Here is a 27519-nt window from a genome sequence, read left to right as displayed (position 1 = left end):
TTTAAAAATATCCTAGCAACCAGGTGTTTGTGCGTCGAATTCCTGCTCTCTGTCTCTCTGTGTCTCTGTGTGTGTCAGTCCGGTTTGGTGGGGTATTCCCCGCAGCTCAGGCTCCGCCTCCAGTTCCTGGAAGAGCTGCAGGCAGGAAACTCTTCCGCGTGCAGGTGAAACCGACACACCTGAGGCAGGTAAGCGCGCGAGCGGCCTGAGAGCTGTTTCTCATTTTCCCTCAAACTGAGAGAAATTAGTGCAGAGACTCAGCGGGCTGGGGATGGGGGGCTCAGGGGGCTCAGGGGCCAGGGGGGTGGGGGAGAGTGTGTGTGTTCAGGGCTGTTGTGTTTTCTGACGCAGTACTCAGAGTGCGGAAAAGTGTGTGTTTATTTCATGTTTATTATCAGCCGAACTTTATTTTATTTTTACAAAGTTATCATTTGGACTCTCAGTGAACTTTAGTGACGTTGCGAGTTGTTTATAACACTGTAGTAACGAACAAACAAACAAACGGTTATAGAGAGTGAATATTAATCCAGATATTTAAAAAAGAAAGGAAAAAAGTAAAGGAGAAATATTTTAAAGTCTATAAAAGTGCCAAAAACAACAATGATTTAAAAAAAATACATGAAATAAGTAGAAAATACATGTATAGATACACAGGCCTGTGTGTACACACCCTATTGTTGTTGTTGTTGTTATTATTATTATTATTATTATTATTATTATTATTATTATTATTTCTAATATGTCCTTTTTTAAAGGAATAATTCTGTGATTATTTTGCTCACCCTTGTTGTTGTTGTTGTTGTTGTTGCAGCAGTTTGGGCGTAAGAGGATAAGTTGCAGCATGATGACGTCATGTTCCGGTACAACAACGTCTGCTTTACTCTTCACTTTATCATTTCATAGAATCACAGCACAGGCTGAATCACAACACAAACTGAATCACAGCACAGGCTGGATCACAGCACAGGCTGAATCACAGCACAGGCTCAATCTCAACAAAGGCTCAATCTCAACACAGGCTCAATCACAACACAAACTGAATCTCAACACAGGCTGAATCACAGCACAGGCTCAATCTCAACACAAACTGAATCTCAACACAAACTGAATCTCAACACAGGCTGAGTCACAACACAGGCTGAGTCACAACACAGGCTGAGTCACAACACAGGCTGAATCTCAACACAGGCTGAATCACAGCGCAGGCTGAATCACAGCGCAGGCTCAATCACAGCGCAGGCTCAATCACAACACAAACTGAATCTCAGCACAGGCTGAATCTCAGCACAGGCTGAATCACAGCACAGGCTGGATCACAACACAAACTGAATCACAGCACAGGCTGAATCACAGCACAGGCTCAATCTCAACAAAGGCTCAATCTCAACACAGGCTCAATCACAACACAAACTGAATCTCAACACAGGCTGAATCACAGCACAGGCTCAATCTCAACACAAACTGAATCTCAACACAAACTGAATCTCAACACAGGCTGAGTCACAACACAGGCTGAGTCACAACACAGGCTGAGTCACAACACAAACTGAATCTCAACGCAGGCTGAATCACAGCGCAGGCTGAATCACAGCACAGGCTCAATCACAACACAAACTGAATCTCAGCACAGGCTGAATCTCAGCACAGGCTGAATCACAGCACAGGCTGAGTCACAACACAGGCTGAATCTCAACACAAACTGAATCTCAACACAGGCTGAATCACAGCGCAGGCTGAATCACAGCGCAGGCTCAATCACAACATAGGCTCAATCACAACACAAACTGAATCTCAACACAAACTGAATCACAGCGCAGGCTGAATCACAGCGCAGGCTCAATCACAACACAGGCTCAATCACAACACAAACTGAATCTCAGCACAGGCTGAATCTCAGCACAGGCTGAGTCACAACACAGGCTGAGTCACAACACAAACTGAATCTCAACACAAACTGAATCACAGCGCAGGCTGAATCACAGCGCAGGCTCAATCACAACACAGGCTCAATCACAACACAAACTGAATCTCAGCACAGGCTGAATCTCAGCACAGGCTGAATCACAGCACAGGCTGAATCTCAACACAAACTGAATCACAACACAGGCTCAATCTCAACACAAACTGAATCACAACACAGGCTCAATCTCAACACAAACTGGATCACAGCACAGGCTGAATCTCAGCACAGGCTGAATCTCAGCACAGGCTGAATCACAACACAGGCTCAATCACAACACAGGCTCAATCACAGCACAGGCTGAATCACAGCACAGACTGAATCTCAGCACAGGCTGAATCACAGCACAGGCTGAATCTCAACACAAACCTGTATCACAGCACAGGCTGAATCTCAACACAGGCTCAATCACAGCACAGGCTGAATCACAGCATCCTGAAAGTTGAACAGAAAACCAGAGCTGCAGCTTTTACTAACCTGAAGCTAACATCTTAGCACCATTAGCATCCACAGATTAGCATTCTCCACCTTCTGACTGAGAGAGAGTGTTCCCGAGTGTAGAACATGTTGGGAATGTTGAGTTGGAGTTTTGGAAGATTTCCAAGAGCAGTGTATGATAATGCTGGCTAATGTTAGATTAAAACGAAAACCCCTGCAGCCAGTGTTTTATGTCGTGAGTGAAACGCACGCCTGGTGTGATTGCAGCATTAGCGCTCTTAGCGTCCACAGATCAGCATTAGCAGCATTCTTATCACGCTCACTCATGTTAGCCTGCCCTTCATTTTTCAAGTTAGACTCAGAATAAATTCATTATTCCAAAACTAAAACACAGGCTAGTCTAGTCTGCTAACTATTTTGAATATATTTTTTTTTCTTCATAAATTCTCTTCAAATGTTCTTTTTGTGAGCATCCTGAGACTGGCTAAAGTTTACTTAGCATGCTAGCAAAATTAGCATTGGTTAATTATAGAAGTACAACCCTGATTCCAAAAAAGTTGGGACAAAGTACAAATTGTAAATAAAAACGGAATGCAATAATTTACAAATCTCAAAAACTGATATTGTATTCACAATAGAACATAGACAACATATCAAATGTCGAAAGTGAGACATTTTGAAATTTCATGCCAAATACTGGCTCATTTGAAATTTCATGACAGCAACACATCTCAAAAAAGTTGGGACAGGGGCAATAAGAGGCTGGAAAAGTTAAAGGTACAAAAAAGGAACAGCTGGAGGACCAAACTGCAACTCATTAGGTCAATTGGCAATAGGTCATTAACATGACTGGGTATAAAAAGAGCATCTTGGAGTGGCAGCGGCTCTCAGAAGTAAAGATGGGAAGAGGATCACCAATCCCCCTAATTCTGCGCCGACAAATAGTGGAGCAATATCAGAAAGGAGTTCGACAGTGTAAAATTGCAAAGAGTTTGAACATATCATCATCTACAGTGCATAATATCATCAAAAGATTCAGAGAATCTGGAAGAATCTCTGTGCGTAAGGGTCAAGGCCGGAAAACCATACCGGGTGCCCGTGATCTTCGGGTCCTTAGACGGCACTGCGTCACATACAGGCATGCTTCTGTATTGGAAATCACAAAATGGGCTCAGGAATATTTCCAGAGAACATTATCTGTGAACACAATTCACCGTGCCATCCGCCGTTGCCAGCTAAAACTCTATAGTTCAAAGAAGAAGCCGTATCTAAACACGATCCAGAAGCGCAGACGTCTTCTCTGGGCCAAGGCTCATTTAAAATGGACTGTGGCAAAGTGGAAAACTGTTCTGTGGTCAGACGAATCAAAATTTGAAGTTCTTTATGGAAATCAGGGACGCCGTGTCATTCGGACTAAAGAGGAGAAGGACGACCCGAGTTGTTATCAGCGCTCAGTTCAGAAGCCTGCATCTCTGATGGTATGGGGTTGCATTAGTGCGTGTGGCATGGGCAGCTTACACATCTGGAAAGACACCATCAATGCTGAAAGGTATATCCAGGTTCTAGAGCAACATATGCTCCCATCCAGACGACGTCTCTTTCAGGGAAGACCTTGCATTTTCCAACATGACAATGCCAAACCACATACTGCATCAATTACAGCATCATGGCTGCGTAGAAGAAGGGTCCAGGTACTGAACTGGCCAGCCTGCAGTCCAGATCTTTCACCCATAGAAAACATGGAAGATACGACAAAAAAGACCAACTAGAATCCTACATTAGACAAGAATGGGTTAACATTCCTCTCCCTAAACTTGAGCAACTTGTCTCCTCAGTCCCCAGACGTTTACAGACTGTTGTAAAGAGAAAAGGGGATGTCTCACAGTGGTAAACATGGCCTTGTCCCAACTTTTTTGAGATGTGTTGTTGTCATGAAATTTAAAATCCCCTAACTTTTCTCTTTAAATGATACATTTTCTCAGTTTAAACATTTGATATGTCATCTATGTTCTATTCTGAATAAAATATGGAATTTTGAAACTTCCACATCATTGCATTCCGTTTTTATTGACAATTTGTACTTTGTCCCAACTTTTTTGGAATCGGGGTTGTAAAACAAAAATCTCCACAGACTCCTCATTTTAACTTTTATTCCCTTTTTAGCGTTAAAAAACTAGCAACGTTTGTTTACTCCTGAACCTTCACCTTCTTGTTTTTATTCTTTTGTGACTTTCCTTTGGAAACTAAAAACTGTCCTTTCGACTCTTTCAGAAGCGCCCTGTCCTCACCTCAGCCTTCCGGTCGAGATGGACGAGTCGATGACATCATCGTCTCTGAATTTGGCCTGGCCGGCATGTCAGAAGTGTTCGGTGCGTGCTGATGACATCACACACCCCAGCAATTACATCATGATTAGTGATGACCGAGAGGGCGGAGGCCCAGATGCCTGTTTGAGAGATCGTGCATCGGGGCTTGCACCTCGTGTAGCCACGCCCACACAGCGGGGCGCATCAGACATACACCGTCTCCATGATCCCCTGGGAGGTATGGTCCGACTCCACCAAGAGTTCGCTTTGGCGAGGTTTCCTGAAAGAGGTTACATAATGGGACACCGGTGGAACGTTCCGAGCGAGGTTGAGGAGAGTCTGGAGCCGCCTCTTCCTCTCCGCTCTGATGTGGGAGAGAGTCCGAACCGAGTCACTCGACCTGGACCCACACGTTCGCGTACGTACAGCTACAGCTCACACAATTAACGGGATGTTAAAAAAAAAAATACTCATAAACATGCAAATTATGTAAGACGGCCATGTTCTCTTACATTCCCCACTCACTCTGTTACTAACGTTAGCTAGCTGCTCGTAAACTAGCGTGCACAGACCTGTCAGAATTTAACATTACTATGACAACCGCCATCCTTTCATCGCTAGCATTAGCTACATTAGCTCAGCATGCAGCGTCTGATAAGTTTCAGTGTCACCTTGTTCATCGTCCTGATGGTGGCGCTGTCGTGGAAGATTTTACATTTTGGTCCATCTCACAATCTGTCAACTGATTCCTCAAGAAATATTTCGCTCCACCCATTTAGATCAATTTGTGTAATATGCAAATTTTACTTTTGGTGAAACGTGGTGTCGATGTAATCAGGACCGCCTCAATAGTGGTTAAAAAACATGTTGCTGTGTGTCAGCAGCAGGGCAGGACTTCTCAATTTGGCCTTGTGCCCTTGGAAAAAAAATATCTGCCGTAAGGCCACAGTCGCCTTGATGCCCTGCGGTTTTGCAGTTTTGTAGTCTGCCTCGTGACTGCCAGTAGGCTTTAACATCACCTGCGTCTACTGAGAAAAAAATACGTCTTTTGATGACATTCTGGATTCTTATTGGGCAACTCATCAGTGGTGGATCGGACTCGAGCTTGGCATGACCCGCTCCGACACGCTATAATGACACCAATCTATCACCAGCCAATCAGGAGACTTAATCAAACGCATCCCCCGCCCACTCGTGTCCATGTCCAAGACGTTGAATTTCCACAGAAGGAGGGAAGAAGTTGACTGAGGTAAGACTGTGTGAGAAACTAACGAACGAATAAGAGAGGAGTTTCAACATATAGGGCTTAAGTTTGTTAGCGTTAAATAAGCATTGCTTGTACAGTAACGTTATGTTGTTACAACATTGACCCACTTTTAACGTGCCGAGTACCGACTGTAGCCAATAACAAATGCTAATTAGCTTGCTGTCAAGTTTTTCCTTTGTCGAGCTTTAAGCCTGAGGTCATGGATGCTCCTACTGCTTGTTCCTGCTGTAATATGATGCGTGATGTGTGCTGTTGTCTGTTCATAGCCACTTTTTTAATCTATGCGGTTAGCATTGTTTTGTTACTAGCATTGTATGTTTCGTTTTGCTGTTTAACCGAAGTGTAACTGCCGCCACCTTCATACATGTCAACCTTTGGTCAATCAAACCTGTATGGGTGATTCTCATGAAGGCCTTCACATTAACATAAAAAAGTTTTTCACCTCATTTCAGTATTTTTTCAAGTTGAGAGCCTAAAATAGAGAGTGAACTTTACTATGTTGATCTTTTTTTAATGGAAAAATATTTTAATAGAATTTTATTCTTATTTGAGGCTTACGTGATCCAGAATAATTCTCATCACCGTTACAGTAAACGATGAAGCTAGATCATGAGTTAAACATTTTTTGACAATTTATTTCATATTTCCACAAAATATCCCATTAAATGAACAGCACGGTCCATGACAATTACTTTATATATTTTTTTACATTTATTTATTGCCCTCACAGTGCATGGTAATGAGAATATCGAGTAACGGTAATGAGATACTCTTGGCTAATTTCACAAATAACCTGAAATGCTAGCATGCTAACAACCTATAACTTTGCCACATGTTAAAGCCTTATATTGTGATAATAATCATAAAATAATATATTTTTATTTTTAAAAGTAATCAGTATTAAGCCGTAACGGTAATGATAAGACAGTGTAACTGAGGACAGATTTAGCAACATTAACATGAATATCACAAAGTAAGAGAAGAGTGAGCAACTGACCTTGTCTCCATTTTGAATCTTGTATCTGAAGTGATGCATCATGGGATAGCTGATCAATTTAAAGGCACTTTTTATAGGGGGGTGAAATCATGAAACGGTAATGAGAAACATTTGGTGCGGACACAGTTTTTTGTTTAAAATCAAGTACCTTTTTTTGTTCAACACAAAAAATATTAATATTATGCATAAATATAGATGTTTTAAAATAACTTTGCACTGTATTTTTTTTTATATAATTAGGAATTTTTATATGATTTAAAGTAAACATTAAAAAAAGGGATGCGGACACATAACGGTAATGAGAATTTCTATAGATTTTTTTGTTTAATTGATATAAAAATTAGTTTATATGATGATGAAAACCATTTGTCCATACAGTGCTCCCTATTTTCTTTACACAAAATATCAGAGTTTATGTGAATTAAGTATTGATTTTGGAAAATGCGTCCTGGACATGTTCACTGCAGCTTCATGAGAATCACCCGTATAACCAACCTCCAAAATCCATATTTCCCTTATAAAATCCGTATAAGATGCAAATTAAAATAATTTACCTAAAATTTGAATGATAATTAACAATGATATATCCCAGTTACTTTTTATTCAATATTAATAACAATAAACCTTCAGAATGAATACAAAGCTCCAATGTTTGACAAAAACACAAAGTGTTATCAGCGTAGTTACGAAGGAAATACTTCGTTGTTTGGAGACAGGTTTCACCGAGCGGCTATTATGCGCGAGACTTCATATTAGCCACAAAGTCAGGAAAATCTGTTCGTAAAATTACGTTATAATGACCAAAAAGTATTTTTCCAGTCTCACCTGTGAAAGGTAATCCCATGTGATCTTGTTTGGACGGTAAACCTGTTGGTACAGTTAAACGCAGCACATGAATGAGGCATCTTTATTCTCAGAATCTCCACTTTGCCACATCCAATATGGCGGCGAGGATGACGTATGATTCTACGCAGAAGGTGGCGTCTATGTTTATATGTCTATGACTTCCCGGTTGGCGGGATTCTCGCAATGCGGTGTGCGCATGATCAAAAGTGGAACGAAGTCTCGCTACCACAAGATAACGCGCGATTTCATAAGACTCTTTACTGGCTGTCTGTGCTGTACAGTACGTTTATCATCATGGGAATTGATTATAGCTCTAAATAAATATTGAAGTTTTTTTTAAAGAATCCGTATAACTTTATTTGTACGCCCGTATACTACGTTTATTGAATCAAATCCGTATAAAATACGGACGTTCCGTATAGGTTGACATGTATGCACCTTGATGAGATCACCATCGCAAGAGATTTTATCTCATTGTTAAAAACAGAAAAATGCAGGCATATTGTCCAAGGAGCATGCACAGTGCAAAGACCTTAAATTGCTCTGTATAAATTAGAAAATGGTGCAACTTCCTCTGTAGCCGTCAACGGACAAGCACAGACTCGTCTTGAGTTTTGAGCCAATCACAGCAGGGCAGCACTGTGGCCTGAGGGAAAGCATGATAGTTTAAGTTTGTTTAAATTACGAAAATGAGTAACCCAATGACTGTCTCATATACTCTTCATTACTCACACTGTTTAAGTAATGCAATAAAACTAATCTTTAAAAGTGGAATTTACTCAAACTGTTTGCACAGAATGAACTTTGGGGTTAACAGTGTAATAGTGTTGCAGTGTTCCGCAAATTTGCAATTTAATATTTCATGACATAAAAGTGCTGTTTTAAAAAATAAAAGGTCAGAAATGTTTTCTTTGTCGTCTATTTAGTTCATTTTATTTCCTCAATAATTTTCCTTGATTGAGAAATGGGTCTGGGCTCTTATGGGTTAATCAGTAGCCTGCATGCTAGTATATGTTCCATTTACAGTCAAACATTTTGATGAACTCCAGGCTCAATTTTGATGAATCAAAAATCTGCGTAGTAGTACAGTCTGAAGACGCTCTTGCACATTCGGTGTCAATTGAACAAAAATTATGGGAGGATATAGGTTTAATAAGTTTTACAACCCCGATCCCAAAAAAGTTGGGACAAAGTACAAATTGTAAATAAAAACGGAATGCAATAATTTACAAACCTCAAAAACTGATATTGTATTCACAATAGAACATAGACAACATATCAATTGTCGAAAGTGAGACATTTTGAAATTTCATGACAGCAGCACATCTCAAAAAAGTTGGGACAGGGGCAATAAGAGGCTGGAAAAGTTAAAGGAACAGCTGGAGGACCAAATTGCAACTCATTAGGTCAATTGGCAATAGGTCATTAACATGACTGGGTATAAAAAGAGCATCTTGGAGTGGCAGCGGCTCTCAGAAGTAAAGATGGGAAGAGGATCACCAATCCCCCTAATTCTGCGCCGACAAATAGTGGAGCAATATCAGAAAGGAGTTCGACAGTGTAAAATTGCAAAGAGTTTGAACATATCATCATCTACAGTGCATAATATCATCAAAAGATTCAGAGAATCTGGAAGAATCTCTGTGCGTAAGGGTCAAGGCCGGAAAACCATACTGGGTGCCCGTGATCTTCGGGCCCTTAGACGGCACTGCATCACATACAGGCATGCTTCTGTATTGGAAATCACAAAATGGGCTCAGGAATATTTCCAGAGAACATTATCTGTGAACACAATTCACCGTGCCATCCGCCGTTGCCAGCTAAAACTCTATAGTTCAAAGAAGAAGCCGTATCTAAACACGATCCAGAAGCGCAGACGTCTTCTCTGGGCCAAGGCTCATTTAAAATGGACTGTGGCAAAGTGGAAAACTGTTCTGTGGTCAGACGAATCAAAATGTGAAGTTCTTTATGGAAATCAGGGACGCCGTGTCATTCGGACTAAAGAGGAGAAGGACGACCCGAGTTGTTATCAGCGCTCAGTTCAGAAGCCTGCATCTCTGATGGTATGGGGTTGCATTAGTGCGTGTGGCATGGGCAGCTTACACATCTGGAAAGACCCCATCAATGCTGAAAGGTATATCCAGGTTCTAGAGCAACATATGCTCCCATCCAGACGACGTCTCTTTCAGGGAAGACCTTGCATTTTCCAACATGACAATGCCAAACCACATACTGCATCAATTACAGCATCATGGCTGCGTAGAAGAAGGGTCCGGGTACTGAACTGGCCAGCCTGCAGTCCAGAGCTTTCACCCGTAGAAAACATGGAAGATACGACAAAAAAGACCAACTAGAATCCTACATTAGACAAGAATGGGTTAACATTCCTATCCCTAAACTTGAGCAACTTGTCTCCTCAGTCCCCAGACGTTTACAGACTGTTGTAAAGAGAAAAGGGGATGTCTCACAGTGGGAAACATGGCCTTGTCCCAACTTTTTTGAGATGTGTTGTTGTCATGAAATTTAAAATCACCTAATTTTTCTCTTTAAATGATACATTTTCTCAGTTTAAACATTTGATATGTCATCTATGTTCTATTCTGAATAAAATATGGAATTTTGAAACTTCCACATCATTGCATTCCGTTTTTATTTACAATTTGTACTTTGTCCCAACTTTTTTGGAATCGGGGTTGTACAATTTTTGAAGTGAGTGATGGATTGATAAGTTTAGATGTGTTCAATATTTTCTTATCTTCAGACATAATAGTGTAGGAGATGTTTCTTTACCTGCTTGATAGTTTCGACTGAGACTCCAATCTTCCTCAGAAGAGTCATTAGTCCTTAAATTAAATTAATTATAGACGTGAACTTAAAATCATTGTTTTATTTTATGGCCTGGGTGCCCTGGCTTTTGGCCTTTGTGCCCTCAAAAAATTGACAGCACAAAAGGCCAAGTGGCCTCGCCCCTAAAATGATGAAATTCCAGGCCTGGTCAGCAGTATGGCCACCACATGTCAATCAAGTCTAAAGGGGTGGAGCCTAATTTACTCAGACAGATGTAGCTCATGAATAGTTTGCGTGGATTTGCATGAAACCCCTGAGGAACAGGTTGAGCACGTTTCTGAGACGATATGCAGCGTTTGAGGCGTCATAATACATAGAAGGGGCGGAGCTAAACTCAGATGTGTTTCTCAGTTAGCTGTTATCAGGATGAAGTTGGGTTTTAATGATGACTGGGTTTTATTACAAATATATATTTACTTTTACCAGAGGAACCATGAACCATGTATTTTTTTGGATTTATTTTGATAATTTTTTCTATTTGGTATGCTGGTGTGTGTGTGTGTGTGTGTGTGTGTGTGTAGCTCTCTATGCTGTAGATCCTCAATGTCCCAGATGTCCACCTCCACCTGTAAACATGCCATCGCCACCTAACCAAGCCAGGTAACACACACACACACACACACACACACACACACATTATATAAAATTATATATAAATTCCATGTATAAATGTGTCTCCTACAGACCCGCGGTTCCCGTGGCAACTCCCCAGGGCACCACCGGTGTGAGAGACGCACCTGATGTGATGTCGGAGTTGTGCATTGTTCCCTCTCAGCCATTCAGGATGGGCCATGTCCCGGCACAGGAAATGAGGCGTACCGTCAGTCTCCCTGACGACTGCAGTGAGCCGCTAAAATATTTTGTGTTTTGTTTCTCTGCATGTCATTTCTGCACGGCGTTTACCTTCAGAAAATTCCAACAGAATTCCGGCAGAATTCCAGATTGTCCGTGTTTTCTGAGAGGTGTCTGAGGATGACATTAGTTTTGTCATGAGACGTGCATTACTAGTTAGCGACATTAGCCTCAAAGCAGCAGACTTTACACACTGAATGGTAAAAATAGGGTCATGTGACCTGCTTGTGTGATTTCATATAAATGTGTATAAATAAAATAAAGTAATGGTTGCGATTTTCAGGAACCGTTTTCATCACGTATTCCGTGGACGTGGCAGAGGAGATCTTTCCGTTTGTGACGTTCTTGATAAATCAAGGCTTCAGACCTGCTGTGAGTCTCAGCGTAATCATCTGCATCTCTTTTTAATGAGCTGATCGTTATTCCTTTAACGATTTGAATATTTAAATATAACGCGGCTCTGTTCCTCTCTCTGCCGTAGATTGATATTTTTGATAACGCCGTGCGGCAAATGGACGTGAACAAGTGGATGGACGGCTATTTAAAAGATGTGAGTTTTATTTATTTTATATATTTATTTATATCACACAGACATGAGTGTTTCAGTGGGAAATACGCCACTGGTGTTTCTCATCCGAGCTCCATCCGGGGCATAAATCTCTATCTGTCCCTCGTGAGGAAATCGATGAATTGTTTTGATAAATTTGGGGACTTTTTGTTTGTGAATGTGTCGATATAATAAGAAAATCACACGTTGGCTTGAAGATATGAAGTTTATCTTCTTGTGTTAAAAAACTCACATTTTCCAGACAGAATCCATCGCGGATCTGAGTCACATGTTTAAATAATATTGGCTGAATTTTTTTCGTGGTCTATCAGATATATTCCATTCAGCGAGTATGATACTGAACAAGTGAAAGACGAGTAGCTGAATGGAATATATCCGATAGACCATGAAAAAAAGCCAGATGATATTTATTATTATTATACATGCACATTTGATGGAACAATTATAGATTTTACCAAAAGTTAAGAACAGGGCAATAACTTGCCAATATTGAATGTTGATTCTGATCGAATGTAATTCAATGTTCTGTCAATCCAGTGTACTGTACAAAGTCAAAGTTCTAACAATAAAAATGGTCCAAGTCCAAAAAGCCTGAACAACAACCTAACTTGTATACAACCCCGATTCCAAAAAAGTTGGGACAAAGTACAAAAACGAAATGCAATAATTTACAAATCTCAAAAACTGATATTGTATTCACAATAGAACATAGACAACATATCAAATGTCGAAAGTGAGACATTTTGAAATTTCATGCCAAATATTGGCTCATTTGAAATTTCATGACAGCAACACATCTCAAAAAAGTTGGGACAGGGGCAATAAGAGGCTGGAAAAGTTAAAGGTACAAAAAAGGAACAGCTGGAGGACCAAATTGCAACTCATTAGGTCAATTGGCAATAGGTCATTAACATGACTGGGTATAAAAAGAGCATCTTGGAGTGGCAGCGGCTCTCAGAAGTAAAGATGGGAAGAGGATCACCAATCCCCCTAATTCTGCACCGACAAATAGTGGAGCAATATCAGAAAGGAGTTCGACAGTGTAAAATTGCAAAGAGTTTGAACATATCATCATCTACAGTGCATAATATCATCAAAAGATTCAGAGAATCTGGAAGAATCTCTGTGCGTAAGGGTCAAGGCCGGAAAACCATACCGGGTGCCCGTGATCTTCGGGCCCTTAGACGGCACTGCATCACATACAGGCATGCTTCTGTATTGGAAATCACAAAATGGGCTCAGGAATATTTCCAGAGAACATTATCTGTGAACACAATTCACCGTGCCATCCGCCGTTGCCAGCTAAAACTCTATAGTTCAAAGAAGAAGCCGTATCTAAACACGATCCAGAAGCGCAGACGTCTTCTCTGGGCCAAGGCTCATTTAAAATGGACTGTGGCAAAGTGGAAAACTGTTCTGTGGTCAGACGAATCAAAATGTGAAGTTCTTTATGGAAATCAGGGACGCCGTGTCATTCGGACTAAAGAGGAGAAGGACGACCCGAGTTGTTATCGGCGCTCAGTTCAGAAGCCTGCATCTCTGATGGTATGGGGTTGCATTAGTGCGTGTGGCATGGGCAGCTTACACATCTGGAAAGACACCATCAATGCTGAAAGGTATATCCAGGTTCTAGAGCAACATATGCTCCCATCCAGACGACGTCTCTTTCAGGGAAGACCTTGCATTTTCCAACATGACAACGCCAAACCACAGACTGCATCAATTACAGCATGATGGCTGCGTAGAAGAAGGGTCCGGGTACTGAACTGGCCAGCCTGCAGTCCAGATCTTTCACCCGTAGAAAACATTTGGCGCATCATAAAACGGAAGATACGACAAAAAAGACCAACTAGAATCCTACATTAGACAAGAATGGGTTAACATTCCTCTCCCTAAACTTGAGCAACTTGTCTCCTCAGTCCCCAGACGTTTACAGACTGTTGTAAAGAGAAAAGGGGATGTCTCACAGTGGGAAACATGGCCTTGTCCCAACTTTTTTGAGATGTGTTGTTGTCATGAAATTTAAAATCACCTAATTTTTCTCTTTAAATGATACATTTTCTCAGTTTAAACATTTGATATGTCATCTATGTTCTATTCTGAATAAAATATGGAATTTTGAAACTTCCACATCATTGCATTCCATTTTTATTTACAATTTGTACTTTGTCCCAACTTTTTTGGAATCGGGGTTGTACAAGCTATATACAGGCTGACAGTTCAAGTTCACAGTTACGTTTGGTCGGGGTTAATCGTTACACTGCAGTTGTTCAAAACAAAAGGGCTTTGCTGAGTGGCGTCCACGAGTGAAGTCCTCCTGTGAAAGTCTCCATCACTTTTCCTCACCTCCAAGTAGAACATTATATTTCCACTATTGCTCTCTTTTCCAGTTTTTCGGTGTCCGTTGGTCTGTTTTTCTCTTGTAAATATGTGTGAAGAATATCCAGGGAAGTTTTTGTAGCCTTTCCGGTGTCCAACTTGTCTGTCTCTTTAAATCTTCCACTTTTAATGAAGCAAACCTCGCGGGCATTTTTGTTTGCAAACTGTCAGTCACTCACTCGCATGGAAGTTTTACATCTCCGACGTGTCTCTTTTCCAGTTTTTCGATGTCCATTGGTATGTTTTTCTCTTGCAAATACACGTGAAGAATATATAATGACGTTTTGGTAGCCTTTTGGGTTTTAGTTTCAGTTTATTTATTTTGTGTTTAAACCGAGCACTGGATTAGCCTCGTCTTCTCTCTCTCCCGGCCGACAAAGAAATGATCGTGTGCACGTGCAGCAGAAAAGTTTTGTCATTGGATTTTCGCATGTGACATCGTGTTGTCTTGACAACGTGTGATATTATAACAATATTGCACGCTTATTCTCCACTGGGGAGAGCGGCGTAATACACGGAGGATAAGCGAGATGATAATATTGCATGGCATCAGTAAACCCGTGAGAAGGGAATAGAACACGTTTTTGTTCCATGGAAAAAGTGGCTTGTAAAGATAATAATTCCCGATATTTCACTCTGATGATGTCACTCCCAGTGTTTTCCTGCTGACTCGACACACGTTGTCAAAATGGTGAACCGGATCAAAATTAACACAGATACAACTACAGATATAACTGTTAAGTTGGATCGTCAACATGGCTAACACAAATAAACCACTCACTGTTCAAAACAGTTTATTTCTTTGTTTTTGTTTGTATGTCATTATAAACAATTTTTTTCTTTGAAAGAATAATTTAATTAATAAATGATATAATAATTTATTAAAAACAAATTAACAAAATAACAGCATGGACGCAGTCTGTGCAGCGTTGCTTATTTGTTTGTGTCCATGATGATGTAAAGCTACAGCGCCCCCTGCTGGTGGAGTAAAGTTTAGCGTTTATCCTGTTGGCGTTGCTGTGTTTCTGCTGCCGTTACATTGCCTCAGTTTCAGACTCGTGCTCTTATCCGATGCTAACATTGCTAAGTGAGGTGAAAAGCTAGCATAACTGTGTCCCGGGTTAGCTGTGTTAGCGTGTTTCACTGTAGTTTTACCACAAATAAATCATTAATGTTAGCAATCTAACAGGTTTAACACTGTTTATTTGTTAAAAAAAAATCCAGTTTATTTGACTCATCTGAGCACTAGCATGTCTTACTGTGCTAACTTCAATGCTAATGTTGCAAACAGTGAGTGGTAAACAATGCTACCTAGCTTAATGCTAACCTAGCAAACAGATGTGTATGTTCTGAGTTGGCACAGCTGCTGTAAACAGCCTTGCAAATGTACAGATTTTAATGAGAATAAAGCTAAAATTATATCACTGTACATTTTATATTCTGACGAACTTTGTGTTTAATTTTGTAGAAGTCGGTTTTGATCATCATGGTCATCAGTCCGAAATACAAGATTGACATCGAGGGCGATGGATCAGACCAACACGGACTGCACACCAAATACATCCACAGTCAGGTGACTTCCTTTAATCAGGTCTCACTTCCTGTCCTGAGGACACCTGAAGAGCTGTGCTGCTTTAACATGCTAATAAAATGCTAATGCTACATGCTAATCTCTCTCTCTCAATATATATAATAATAATTTAGTCAGATTAAATTTTACTTAAAGAATGCTAAACCACATTCTAATACTGTTTTTCTGTTTAACTTTTATATTCAAATTGTTTTTAAAATGAATTCAAAACTGGACGTATAAAACTCTAAAAACAATTCCATTCTTCGTTTTAAACTCGGCCTTGTTCTCTTCCTTCATAGTAGCCGTACATGCTAACTGCTACAGTGCATGTTGCTAACCAGACCTTGCTAGGCTAACCTCCTGCTTCATGCTAGTTTTCCTCTCCGGTTAGCTGCGCTAGCATTCTTAGCTGAGCTGTGAATGAATATTAACACAGAGATGATGTTTCATTCCTGTTTCTTTATTTTTACGCGAAGGAATTATGTTGACGATTTTATCGTCTCGATCTTTACACTTGTTCAGCAGCGAAGTCTGAATGTAACATCAGTGCTTCTGCTCATTTCTAAACCATACCTGTCAACTTTGAGGTTTGAAAAAAAGGGATATTTCCCAGATTTTTAACTCAAAATGAGGGAAAATTTCGGAAAGTCATACCCTTCACCAAAAGTGGGTGTGTAGTTGAATGGGGGGCAATTTTCTATCTAGTATTTGTGATTTCCTGTACTCTGGTGCATGTTGGTGATAGCCAAGACCCAAACTCAACATGCTTATGGTTTATAGAGTGCATTTGTGAATAAACTATACATTTATTTTTATTTGCTTTCAGTGGTACCAGTTATTTCCCAAATTAAGGGCTAAAATACGTATCTTATGTTAAAATAAGAAAGGTCATTATATAACCAGTCAATAAATTCAATTCCATTGCAATTTATTATGGTTTTACCATAGTCATGGCCTCGGAACACTAGATAGATAGAGTAATAAAGAGATAAAGAGTAATATAAGATATTAAACCAAGAGTGATTTAAAATGGGTAAGTTTCAGATAGAAAATAAAATGGACAATGAGTGGATAAAACAGTTAATACACCAATTAGTTGACACTAGGCTATTTATGAGGTCTTAGCGAGGACATACTTAATGTAAACATGTGTAGCTTACCTTTGATTATTTGGGAGGCTTTCGTTTTCCCCATGGAAAATTTCTTTGCGAGGGAAGAGTCTGGGAACATTCCAGCCACGCACTTGTTGAAATCATCAAAGAAAGAGAGGCTAATGTTTTTCTTAGCTATTAGCGTCGCCATCTTCACCTCAGACCTAATCAGTGTTGCCAGATACTGCTGACGTTTTCCAGCCCAAAATATGTTCAAAACCCGCCAAAATGCACTTGAAACCGCCCAACTTGGGCAGGAAACCGCCCAATCTGGCAACACTGGACCTAATCACTTGTTCAGCCTCGCTGATGCCTGAGAGGGCGGGGACATGAATTCATGGCCCGACTTCCTGCTGTAAACTCCTGTCAGAGGCGCGTCATGAATTCTGGACCTACCGACTTTTTTATATTGTGAAAATACGGGATATTTTCGGGAAAATAAAAATACGGGAAGACAGCGGGAAATAAGTCAAAATAAGGGATTTCCCGGGAAAAATGGGAGGGTTGACAGGTATGTTCTAAATGCTAACCATACATGCTAACACTGCTAATAGCGAGTAGACGCCTGCACAACAGTTTCCTGTTAACTGCTGTGTCATGCTAACTTTTATTCGGTGTGTTAGCATTTAACGTTTTTAGCTTAGCTGCGGCATCAGGGGTTTAAACTGTTTTAATACATATTTAAATTAATTCAATTTTTAAACTGTATTTTATGTTCTTTAACATGTTTAGCTGTGGTATTTAATTTCATACAGGGCTCTCAAGTTGTGAAGTCAGTTCAGAGTGAGATTTGTCGGGAAGGGCAGGGGTGGTGCTGGTGAGGGGTGTCGGCGGCGGCGCACAGGGGGATGGAGGGGGAGGGGGGGTATGATTGGTGTTGTAAGTGTTAGTGGCAGATTTAGAGGCCTTCAGTACGGGGGTAGGAGGCTCCCACTTGAAACCCAGTGGTTCCAGGCCTGCCATTTTAACAGCCATGATTGAGGAGAGAGTTCCGTCAAGGGCAACGTGTAAACAGAAGCGCGTAACAATGCACTACTATATCTGTGTATTTTGCAGTTTGGCAAGTACCCAGTAAAGGAAGAGATATAAAAAAAAAAACACACACTGAGTTTTCATTCAAGTGTGCAACACTAGGACTAAAAACAGGGGTCAAAAATAGCTGTTGAAATTAGCAAGGATTCAAGATTGAAGTGGCGAGACAAGCTCACAGACTCTGGGCAAACTGATAGTTAACGTTATTAGCTGGAGACAATATTCCCCAACATCAGCTCTCATCATTTTTGTGATGCAAGTACTAATTTCGTTCAGGAAATACAAACTCGTATGATGAGATGATTTACTGTACTGTAGGCTACTCATCAAATATGGCGCTCCCGCGTCCGCCTGCACTTCACCGCATCGTCTTCTTCGGAAAGTTCACGTAAATTTTACCCGGATACAACTGTCAAGTGTTTTGCTCCTTTGCTGTGCTTATCCCACACTTGAAGGGTAATACCAATGCTGAACATTAAAACTGGAATTCACTCAAACCAGACCTTCGTTCCATCTTTTTCCTTTGATTTTTTTCCTTTGCAGGTGAAAAACCTTAAAAGACAAAACACCATCCATTCACCAATTTGCACAGGTTTTTCTTTCTTTTTATAAAAGCAGTTACACAAAAAATGATTATCAAAAGCTTAACATTAAATACATGTATGTGAAAATAGATAGTTTACTTTACCTTAAGGCAGATTTTGAATGAATTGTTTCAATGTAAATGCATCAAAATATTAAAATCAGGGCTTTGAACCAGAATTTTTTTCCTATTGGTTCGTTCCGAACAGAAACGGAATTTTAACGTTTCCGGTTTTGGGTTCCACCATTAAATAGACGTTCCCGAACCGGTTAGAACAAAAAAATTTCGTTCCCGGAACGGTTAATTACGTTCCCTGTCAGCTGTTTAACAAATGGCTATAAAATGATGTCTCTGTCTCATCCAGCTTAAGCCAAATGTAGGCTAATTCTATTACAACCTTCATTAAATAAGACAAGAAATAATTCAAAACAATTATTATTTCAAATGTTGGCGATTTGGATTCTCAGTATGTCTTCCCATCTACACAAACAGAAAAAGTGCCAAAAATGAAAGAGAATTCGTTTAGTGTGTTACCAAAGGCGAGTCAGGCCCTATGCATTGATAGGCTAACAGAGGTTAACATCATTTAATGTTCGCGAGCCTCTCATTAACGTGGACAAATATATTGATATCGTGTTTGAAATTGACGTTTTTGAATAACGACAGACTGCAATATTTACCTCTTATTTAAGATGTGGAGACGTGATAGTAGTCCACCCTCCCGCTCTCTCCATTCAGTCAGCGAATGCCACACAGGAAGTGAACCCCAGCGGGTCATAGAAACTTGCGCAGGAGAAGAATGGCTTTTTTATTTGTAGGCTACGGAAACTTTGAGGAATGAAATAAAAACCGGTATTAACCGGTTACCATTATTTTTAATAAGCGTTTCTGTTCCGGAACATAAAAAATAATAAAGTTTCTGGTTTCGTTTCTGTTCCATGTGAAATAGAAAAAGTTCCCGGTTTTGGTTTTCGTTCCTTGAACCGGTTCAAAGCCCTGATTTAAATACATTTTAACCACAAGGGCCATAATGAATTAAGCAAGTTACTAAACCCAATAAATGAGTTACCAAGTAACAAGCCAACCTACATATTTACAAACCATATCCACCATGAACATTTTAGCAATGAAATACTTTCAGTTCGTTTTAAACATGCACTGTATGCAAGTAGAAAAAGATACATGCTTTTAAACCAGGTCTTCACTGGCACCCAAGAATTCAGCGCAATAAAGCCCGCGCATCAAACCACACCTAAACCGGGCCATTTCAAACATGAGACCAGGCAAGTTGCCACACCTTTTACCGGACCAAACAAAGCAAGTTGCGATAACCCTTACCAGCCAACAATTACACAAAGCACCATGTGAATATTTGAACCTTAAGACGCTACAAACACAAACATATATTCCCCGCATCTCAATGCCCCGTCAGCGCAACAATTTCCTCGCATTCACAACAAAATAAAAATAAACGCGAGCTTACCGGCTGTCTGTTCAGATCTTGACAACTTCTACCAGTGGCGGCTGGTAGTCTTTCAAACAGGGGAGGCTGGTCGGTTACGATATTTCCAGATTTTAAAAGAAAAAAGAAAAAACACATCAGTTTTGCCCATACTCTTGCCTCTGATCTGGCTGATTGTTGGCAGAGTCACAAACTGTGAAATAACAGGTTCTTTTGGCCCATTAGCCTACTGTCCAATATACATGATGGTGGTGTTGGGGGGGAGGGGTATATTTTAACATTTTATATTTTAAAATTGTGGCATGTTGTTTAAAAATTGACCTCGGCTGTGTTTTTGTTTAAAAATGTTTTCCAAATTGTAGCTGTGTTTAATTCATATCCAGAAAAACATATATTCCAATATAATATACTCAGCATAAACATTTTAAATAGATTCTATATTTTTGGTCCATCCATGACATATTACTAAAGTAGCCTATTTACTGTTGTTGATGTGGGTCACTTGTTGTTAGCCAATTCACTTTCTCGTACCAGGAGAGCTGAAAGGAACGAGTATTATTCCCTACCTTTTTCACCAAGTCAATTTGAGGCGTTGGTCTACCCTGCTCTTTAATTTTAATTTTTTCCTCGAAAGGAAGACTGGCAAATGGCTTCGCCAAAATTAAATCAGCAATGCTTGGCATCCGTGCGCAGCTTTCTTGCTAGCTGACTAGCCCCCTCAAGTTCAAGTTCAGTCACTCAAATAAACGACATTTCTGGAACTAAGATAGCAAACTTGACAACACTTTATTTACAGTGAAAATATATGCAAACTAAAAAAGCTGGTAGAAACCGTATGTAATGAATGAAATCGAAATGTAAGCTGATCTCTTACAATACACCACAGCACTTGCGAATCCGCATGGGACTGAACTGATGTTGCCAGATACTGCTGACGTTATCCAGCCCAAAATATGTTCAAAACCCGCCAAAATGCACTTAAAACCGCCCAATTTGGCAACACTGTCCGCTGCCTGTCTATAGTTGAAACAAGCTGTCAATCAAAGAAAATATCCGGCCGCTTTCACCAATCACCAGTCTCCTCACGGAAACTGCCATGTCCTTCCCATGTGAGGCTGGGAGTCCGTGGGCGGGCGTTTTCGCAGTATTTGTCCAATAACCGTCTTGCATTTTGAGATTGAAAAGCGCAGAGCTCCCAAATGCCATTGAAGTCCACTGAGGCTGGGAGTCCGTGAGACTCTGTAGGCGGGCATTTTCGCAGTATTTGTCCAATAATCGTCTTGCATTTTGAGATTGACAAGCACAGAGCTCCCAAGCCACTGAGGCTGGGCTGCATCGCACTGTCACGAACTGGGGAAAGTTATAACGGAATGATTTCGCACTGTAGTTGGGTTGAGCACATATATTTCTATGATTCTGGATCTGAAATAGCAATGTTATAAGGTCGGCTATAACATAAGCCTAGCGCAATTCATCCTACACGATGTTCGTCATTTTTAGAGGAGGCTGAGCCTCCCTCGTTGTCTTAGAGCAATCGCCCGTGGCTTCTACACAGCTTCACAAAATGCTCGGCAAGTGATGGAGTTTGTATTTCGTCCTGCAGCAGCCTATTTTTTTGCTGTTCAGTCCTCGCACCCGAGCAGGAAGTCAGCGTGCCGCTTTGTTCTCCTTGATTGCGCGCAGGTGAGTAATTAACGCGCGTGCATACCAGCTGACAAAAAGGGCGTTCGCCGCGACAACAACATTTCTCAATTTATTGATCGGTGTATGGCAGCTATTTCTGAACTCTGCGGGAAACCACTTGATGCCTGCTCTTCATCCACAGTTAAAAAAATAGCGGTGCACCTTGGTGGGCGTTGCCTTAGTAATTTCTGTGCGTGAGAGATACAACGTGTGGCGTGTTTCGCGCTGCAGTATTTTCATACATTTTTGTGTAATCATTCGAAAGACTTTCATGCTTGTGCTCTGACGTTCCTGAGCGCGGTGGAGCAGCTAGCATAACCATCTCGACGTCATCTTTTTTTAATTACTTTATTTATTGCATGAATGTTAGCAATCTAAGTCTGTTTTCAATAAATTGAACGTAATGAAATGTTTTGGGAATGTCGAGGAAGTTACCACAATGCTAGCAGATGCTAATAATGAGTGAACACTAGCTGTTTATTTCCTGTTAGCTGTGTTAGCATTTCTAGCTCTCACCCAGGAGCAGGCCGTTCTGGATAATGACGTGCTGTTTGACGTGAAATTAAAACATTTTAACATTTATTTTTCTTTTATTTAGCTGCAGAATGAGTTTATCCAGCAGCGCTGTCTGAATTTCCGACTCGTCCCTGTTCTCTTCCCCAGCGCTAACCAGGTGAGCAAACAGAAACCCGACTAGCATGTTAAAGCTAAAACGTTCGCCGGTGTGTTTTAATTCTAACACTATCGACGCTGTTGGGGGTATTTATAACTGAGATCGGACTCAGAGGCTCCGCCTACAGACCACTTGCCTAGCTATCTGATTGGCCGAGTGCGCTTTAGATGAACGTTAGCTTAAGTGAGATATTAGCAAAAATATTTCAGCAGTTTTATTTAAAACAGTGAGTGATGAGTAGACATGTCCAGCTCGTGTGGTTAGTCAACTGATGTGTCAGTCACTTCCTGTTAAAGTAGGCGGTGCTACTCCGTGCTTAGTTTCTTGTGCAACTTTCCTGTTCTTTTAGCACCGCGGCGCTGCTGAGTTCTGGACTCTGATTGGTCAGAAAAGAACGTGTTGATTAATTCTCTAACAACAGCAGCTCAGACAGTACTGCAGGTTTTTAATTAATGCGCTCTCGTTTCTATAGCAACAGCTCATTCACAGGGGCGTGTCCAGGTGATGCTGTGCTAATAATAAATGTCTTAATAACTGTGTGTAATTGTTCATAAACATTCATGTAACGTTACATGTAACTATAAATGGATAAAAATTACACATTGTTCTTTAACAAATTGAAAATTCACGTTTTATTCTGTGGTGAATGTGATTGAACAGTGTAGTTACTGTGGTGTGTGTGTGTGTGTGTGTGTGTGTGTAGAGTCATGTCCCGTTGTGGTTACAGAGCACTCGTGTGTTTCGGTGGCCTCGCGATGCTCAGGATCTGCTGCTACGTTTACTGAGAGAGGAGAGATACATCGCTCCCCCGCTTGGCCGCGACCTCACGCTCAGCATCAAACCACTCTGAGACACACACACACACGTACTCATTAATCTTATGTAATTATCATATATAAGGTGAGAAATGGATCACAACTAATGCATAATATTTATGAAATATAAAAAAAGGTAAAAGTAAATTACATAAGGAGGGACAGACGAGCACGCTGAGAGAAGTTTTAGGAAACACTTTATATTAAAAAAAACCCCACCTGATCTTGTTGTCTGGAGTTCTGTCCTCTATTTGAGACGTTTAAAATCCTAGCCATGTGCAATATTAAAGCATCAGCTCAAAATAACGACTGGGGTTTTCTTTTCCACATTCTCGACTTTTTACTGGGAAGATTTATGATGTAACGACTTTGGCTTTTCAAATCAAAATAAAGATGTATTTTAATGAAAGACGAGAGGTTTTGAGACGAGTGTTTGGGTTTGATCCTGAGCTCAGGCGACTCTTGGTGTCCTAAAAACTATGGGATGGCTATGAGAAAATGCTCCGGGGTGTGAATGAGTGTTATACACAGTCCTGTGCAGAAGTCTTGGGCACATGTAAAGAAATGCTGTCAACCAACAATGACTTAAAGGTCCCGTGGCATGAAATGTTCACTTTCTGAGGTTTTTTAACGTTAAAATGAGTTCCTCTGACCTTCTTAAGTCACCCCAGTGGCTAGAAATTTCATAATGTGTAAACCAAACTATGCCCAACATTTGAGAATGGCGCGTCAAAACGGCGCGTTGATAAGCTCTTCCCTTTACTACGTCAGCAAGGGAGATGATCCCCACGCCCCCCCTCTGGATTCCCACCCACTGTATGGATTGCCCCGCCCAGCTCAAAAGTTGCCACCAAATATGGAAATTGCGCTGTACATGGATGTGACAACACAGAAAGGAGTCTGTTTTTCCTGCCGACGGGAGAGCCCCTGAAGACGCAGTGGCTTCATTTTATTTACTCCAATAATACGCCGTCGAGTCTACCTAAGACGGTGTATGTTTGTCGGAAGCATTTTCCTGATGAATGTTTCCACAACTTGGGACAGTACAGGGCAGGTTTTGCACATCAACTGTCACTGAAGCCTGGGTCCGTACCAAGCATCCCTGCTGCATCAGCAACAAACACCGAACAAGTAAGTGTAGAACTGTTAAGTCGTTTTGCCGTGTTTTAAAATCGGTGCCATGTTAGCCTTGCAATGGCTACATTAGCTGTGCAGCTAACCGCTTCCTGCAGTTAGCCAGGTACTCTGCGCTACAAAACCAAAAAGCATGCAGCATGCTCTGTTATAATAGCCAATCAAAACCGTTTTTACAAAGACACCCACATTCTTTTTTTTAAGTCACTCGTTCATTTTATTTGTTTGTTTGTTTGTTCAGTAAAAACCCAAACATTTGTTGAATTTATTTTATTTCCTCGCGTCGCACCTTAATGACGTCAGCGCACGGTATTTTTCCCTTCGCGGTTTGTTCCTTCTCTCTCGCCATAGTAAGACACCCACATCCGCTTGTTCTGACCCACTGGAGGTAGCGGCACAGTGCTGTTAGCCAATCAGAGGTAACACGTTTACATGTCATGAATATTAATGATAAGACCCGCCCCCACCCTCTACCCTTCCCCGCCTCCTGCTTCTCATTAGCAAAATGATGCACTGGGAAAAGCGCTGAAATGGGGCTTTCTCCCAGGAGGCTATATCTACGTGCCGAGGGTTCATTTCGAGAAAGGCTGTGGATATAACATCTGGAAACCTCCACGATCCCATTTAAAGCATCAACAAACCACCATGCCATGGGTCCTTTAAAAATAATGAAATGAAATGTTTCAACATTAAAAAAAAAATGCTATAAATAACACTGTGCCAGGATCTGGTCTTCCCAAGCAGTCTCCCATCCCAGTACTAACCAGGCCCCTCAGGCGCATTGGGCGGTGCTGATCTCCGCTTCCATAGCCCTCGGCCTCTCGCCTATAGAGGATGTGCAGTCACGTGACCCGCACGTGTGTACTCCACCATATTGGACGGCATCAGGATTGTTTACCTTGCGCAAGCGTAATGGATCCAGGGAGTAATCCCCAAGAAAATTTGGAAAATACCCCATCTACATCGCGCGATTACTTGTCTAAGTTTGTTCAGCATCTTGAAGGTGACGTGAGGCAGCGTTACATGGAAAAGTGTTCCAGGTTGGGGATTGCAGATCCGTACAACTTGCCGCAATCCTTGTTCAGGGAAATTCGGAGCTGCGGTGCCGGCGATTTGCCCGATCTGACCTACCACGACATTTACAATTTTCTCGTTAATCGTGAATCGTGTTACACTGGCAAAGCCCTCAAAGCTTACAAGAGCCTGGAAGCTTATAAATATTTTGTTGCGCGATGGGCATCCCAACTATACCTCTGGAAGGTTCCGAAGAAGAATGTCTACTTGATAACCTCACGGGTAAGTGGCATTAAGACGTTTATCATAAAGAGACTATGCAGGACGTTTTATCGTAGGAATGTTTGAAATCTAAACTCAGTCCATGAAACATAGGAAGTATGAGAATAAAACAGTAAATCAGAAAGCTGCGCACATTTGCGCAGCTTCCGCGAAAACGTGCGCAGCTTTCTGATTTACTGTTTTATTCTCATACTTCCTATGTTTCATGGACTGTGGCATTTGCTTATTTAGTAATTTTAATACAGAATTTACTCTGATGAAATTATTCAGACACTCCAACGCCCCCCCTAAAAAAAAAAAATCGGATCTGTACGATTCAGCCGTGAAAAAGGCGGCATCCGCCAAAAGGCGCGCCGTTTGCATCCCTGTTTAAACTCATAGGTTAACCGACTTTAACCGGCTAATGAGGCTCGGTGGTTGGTCAAGATTTTTTTTAGTTTTCGCCATCCCTACTATGGATTGGCCTTTCAAAGGCATATATGAGCCAAAAAGATAAAACATTGTCTCCGACTAGGCCAGGGCAGTAGGGCTCGGCATGGCCATTTTAAACGTTACAGACTGTCTAGTTTCTAAGTATGCAGCTATCATTCAATCCGAAAATCAACTTAACAGATGTACTAGGAGTATTGAATTAGAAGATTACACCTACCTGATATGAAGTGTTCACTACAAATTCGGCTGGTAGAACTGGGGTTCCAGTTTTCTCTTCGCACAGCGGACACCCATTTTGCGCGTCTCTCCGCGTCTGCGGGGAATCTATAAAATGACACGCCCTCCTTTTGGCCCTGTCTATTGGTACAACCAAATGCTGAACAAGATATAACCATTCTCGAAAGATCTACTCCCACACACTTGATAATTAGAACGGGTTCGTCTAAGTTCTATGCGCGGCCATGCCGTCCAAGATGGCAGATAAACAAATATCACGTGACCTCGTGAAGTCACGTGCACGCTTTCTATACATCTAGGGTTACAGTGGGAGGCGGGTCCACTGGTAACCGTGAGAGTTTGTCTCCATACTCACATCTGTATTGCAGTAGGTACCGTTTTCATGATGGTCTTTGGTGCAATCCGACCACAAGGAGAATTCAAATAAACGGTAATCAGTGAGCCATAATAAATGAAACAGAGTCAGTATTTGGTGTGAGACGACCCTTTGCTTTAAAAAAATAAATTTGCATCTCAGGTCCACTGAGATCAGTTTTATGTGGAAATGATCTGTAGGTTTTCCTGAGCATCTTACAGAACCAGCCACAGTTCTTCTGGACACTTTGACTGTCACACTCACTTCTTCATTTTACACCAAAACCCAGCAGCCTTCATTATGCTTTCTTTTTCCGTCTGAAAAGTGCTCTCTTATGGAATATACTGCTCAGATACAAACTTTTTTTTTTCTGTAACATTTAATTTTGTGCTGGAAAATGAACTTTTGGACTCTAAAATGTTTTTGTACTGACTCGATAATGTAGAAATCTATAACAAAGTTTGTATGAAAAAAATAGGGGGACTAAGACTTTTGCACAGTACTGTGTGTGTGTGTGTGTGTGTGTGTGTGTGAGAGAGAGAGAGGATGTTGGTCAATGGGGTGTATAAATCTTGATGACTGGAGGAGGGGCTAGTTCCTTTCTGGCTGATGTGTGTGAATGATTAACTACAG

General features: G+C 41.0%; 1 protein-coding gene across 2 annotated transcripts; it reads left to right on the top strand.

Moving 5' to 3' along the window:
• Positions 1-27: 27 nt before the first annotated feature.
• On the top strand, positions 28-23841 carry traf3ip2a (TRAF3 interacting protein 2a). 2 transcript variants are annotated; one of them, XM_060913537.1, is made up of 10 exons: positions 28-188; positions 812-860; positions 4670-5122; positions 11183-11261; positions 11346-11503; positions 11797-11885; positions 11995-12063; positions 15929-16033; positions 22543-22617; positions 23321-23841. In XM_060913537.1, the coding sequence occupies exons 2-10, from the start codon at positions 842-844 to the stop codon at positions 23465-23467; spliced, it is 1194 nt and encodes a 397-aa protein (XP_060769520.1). In that variant the 5' UTR covers positions 28-188; positions 812-841; the 3' UTR covers positions 23468-23841. The 2 variants fall into 2 exon arrangements, with proteins under 2 accessions (XP_060769520.1, XP_060769519.1); XM_060913536.1 differs by having other exon boundaries at positions 132-188; positions 815-860.
• The last annotated feature ends 3678 nt before the right edge of the window (positions 23842-27519 follow it).

The sequence above is a fragment of the Neoarius graeffei genome, chromosome 2 (assembly GCF_027579695.1).
Source record: "Neoarius graeffei isolate fNeoGra1 chromosome 2, fNeoGra1.pri, whole genome shotgun sequence".
In the NCBI taxonomy this organism is placed as follows: domain Eukaryota; kingdom Metazoa; phylum Chordata; class Actinopteri; order Siluriformes; family Ariidae; genus Neoarius; species Neoarius graeffei.
The sequence above is the reverse complement of the archived record's forward strand: the minus strand, read 5'-3'. Positions and strand labels throughout refer to the sequence as shown.

Excerpts from the sequence above, each read along its gene's own strand:
- traf3ip2a (XM_060913537.1), top strand. Across the intron at positions 5,123-11,182 it reads ACCTGGACCCACACGTTCGC|CTCTCTATGCTGTAGATCCT; the intron begins GTACGTACAGCT and ends GTGTGTGTGTAG. Across the intron at positions 11,504-11,796 it reads CAGTCTCCCTGACGACTGCA|GAACCGTTTTCATCACGTAT; the intron begins GTGAGCCGCTAA and ends TGCGATTTTCAG.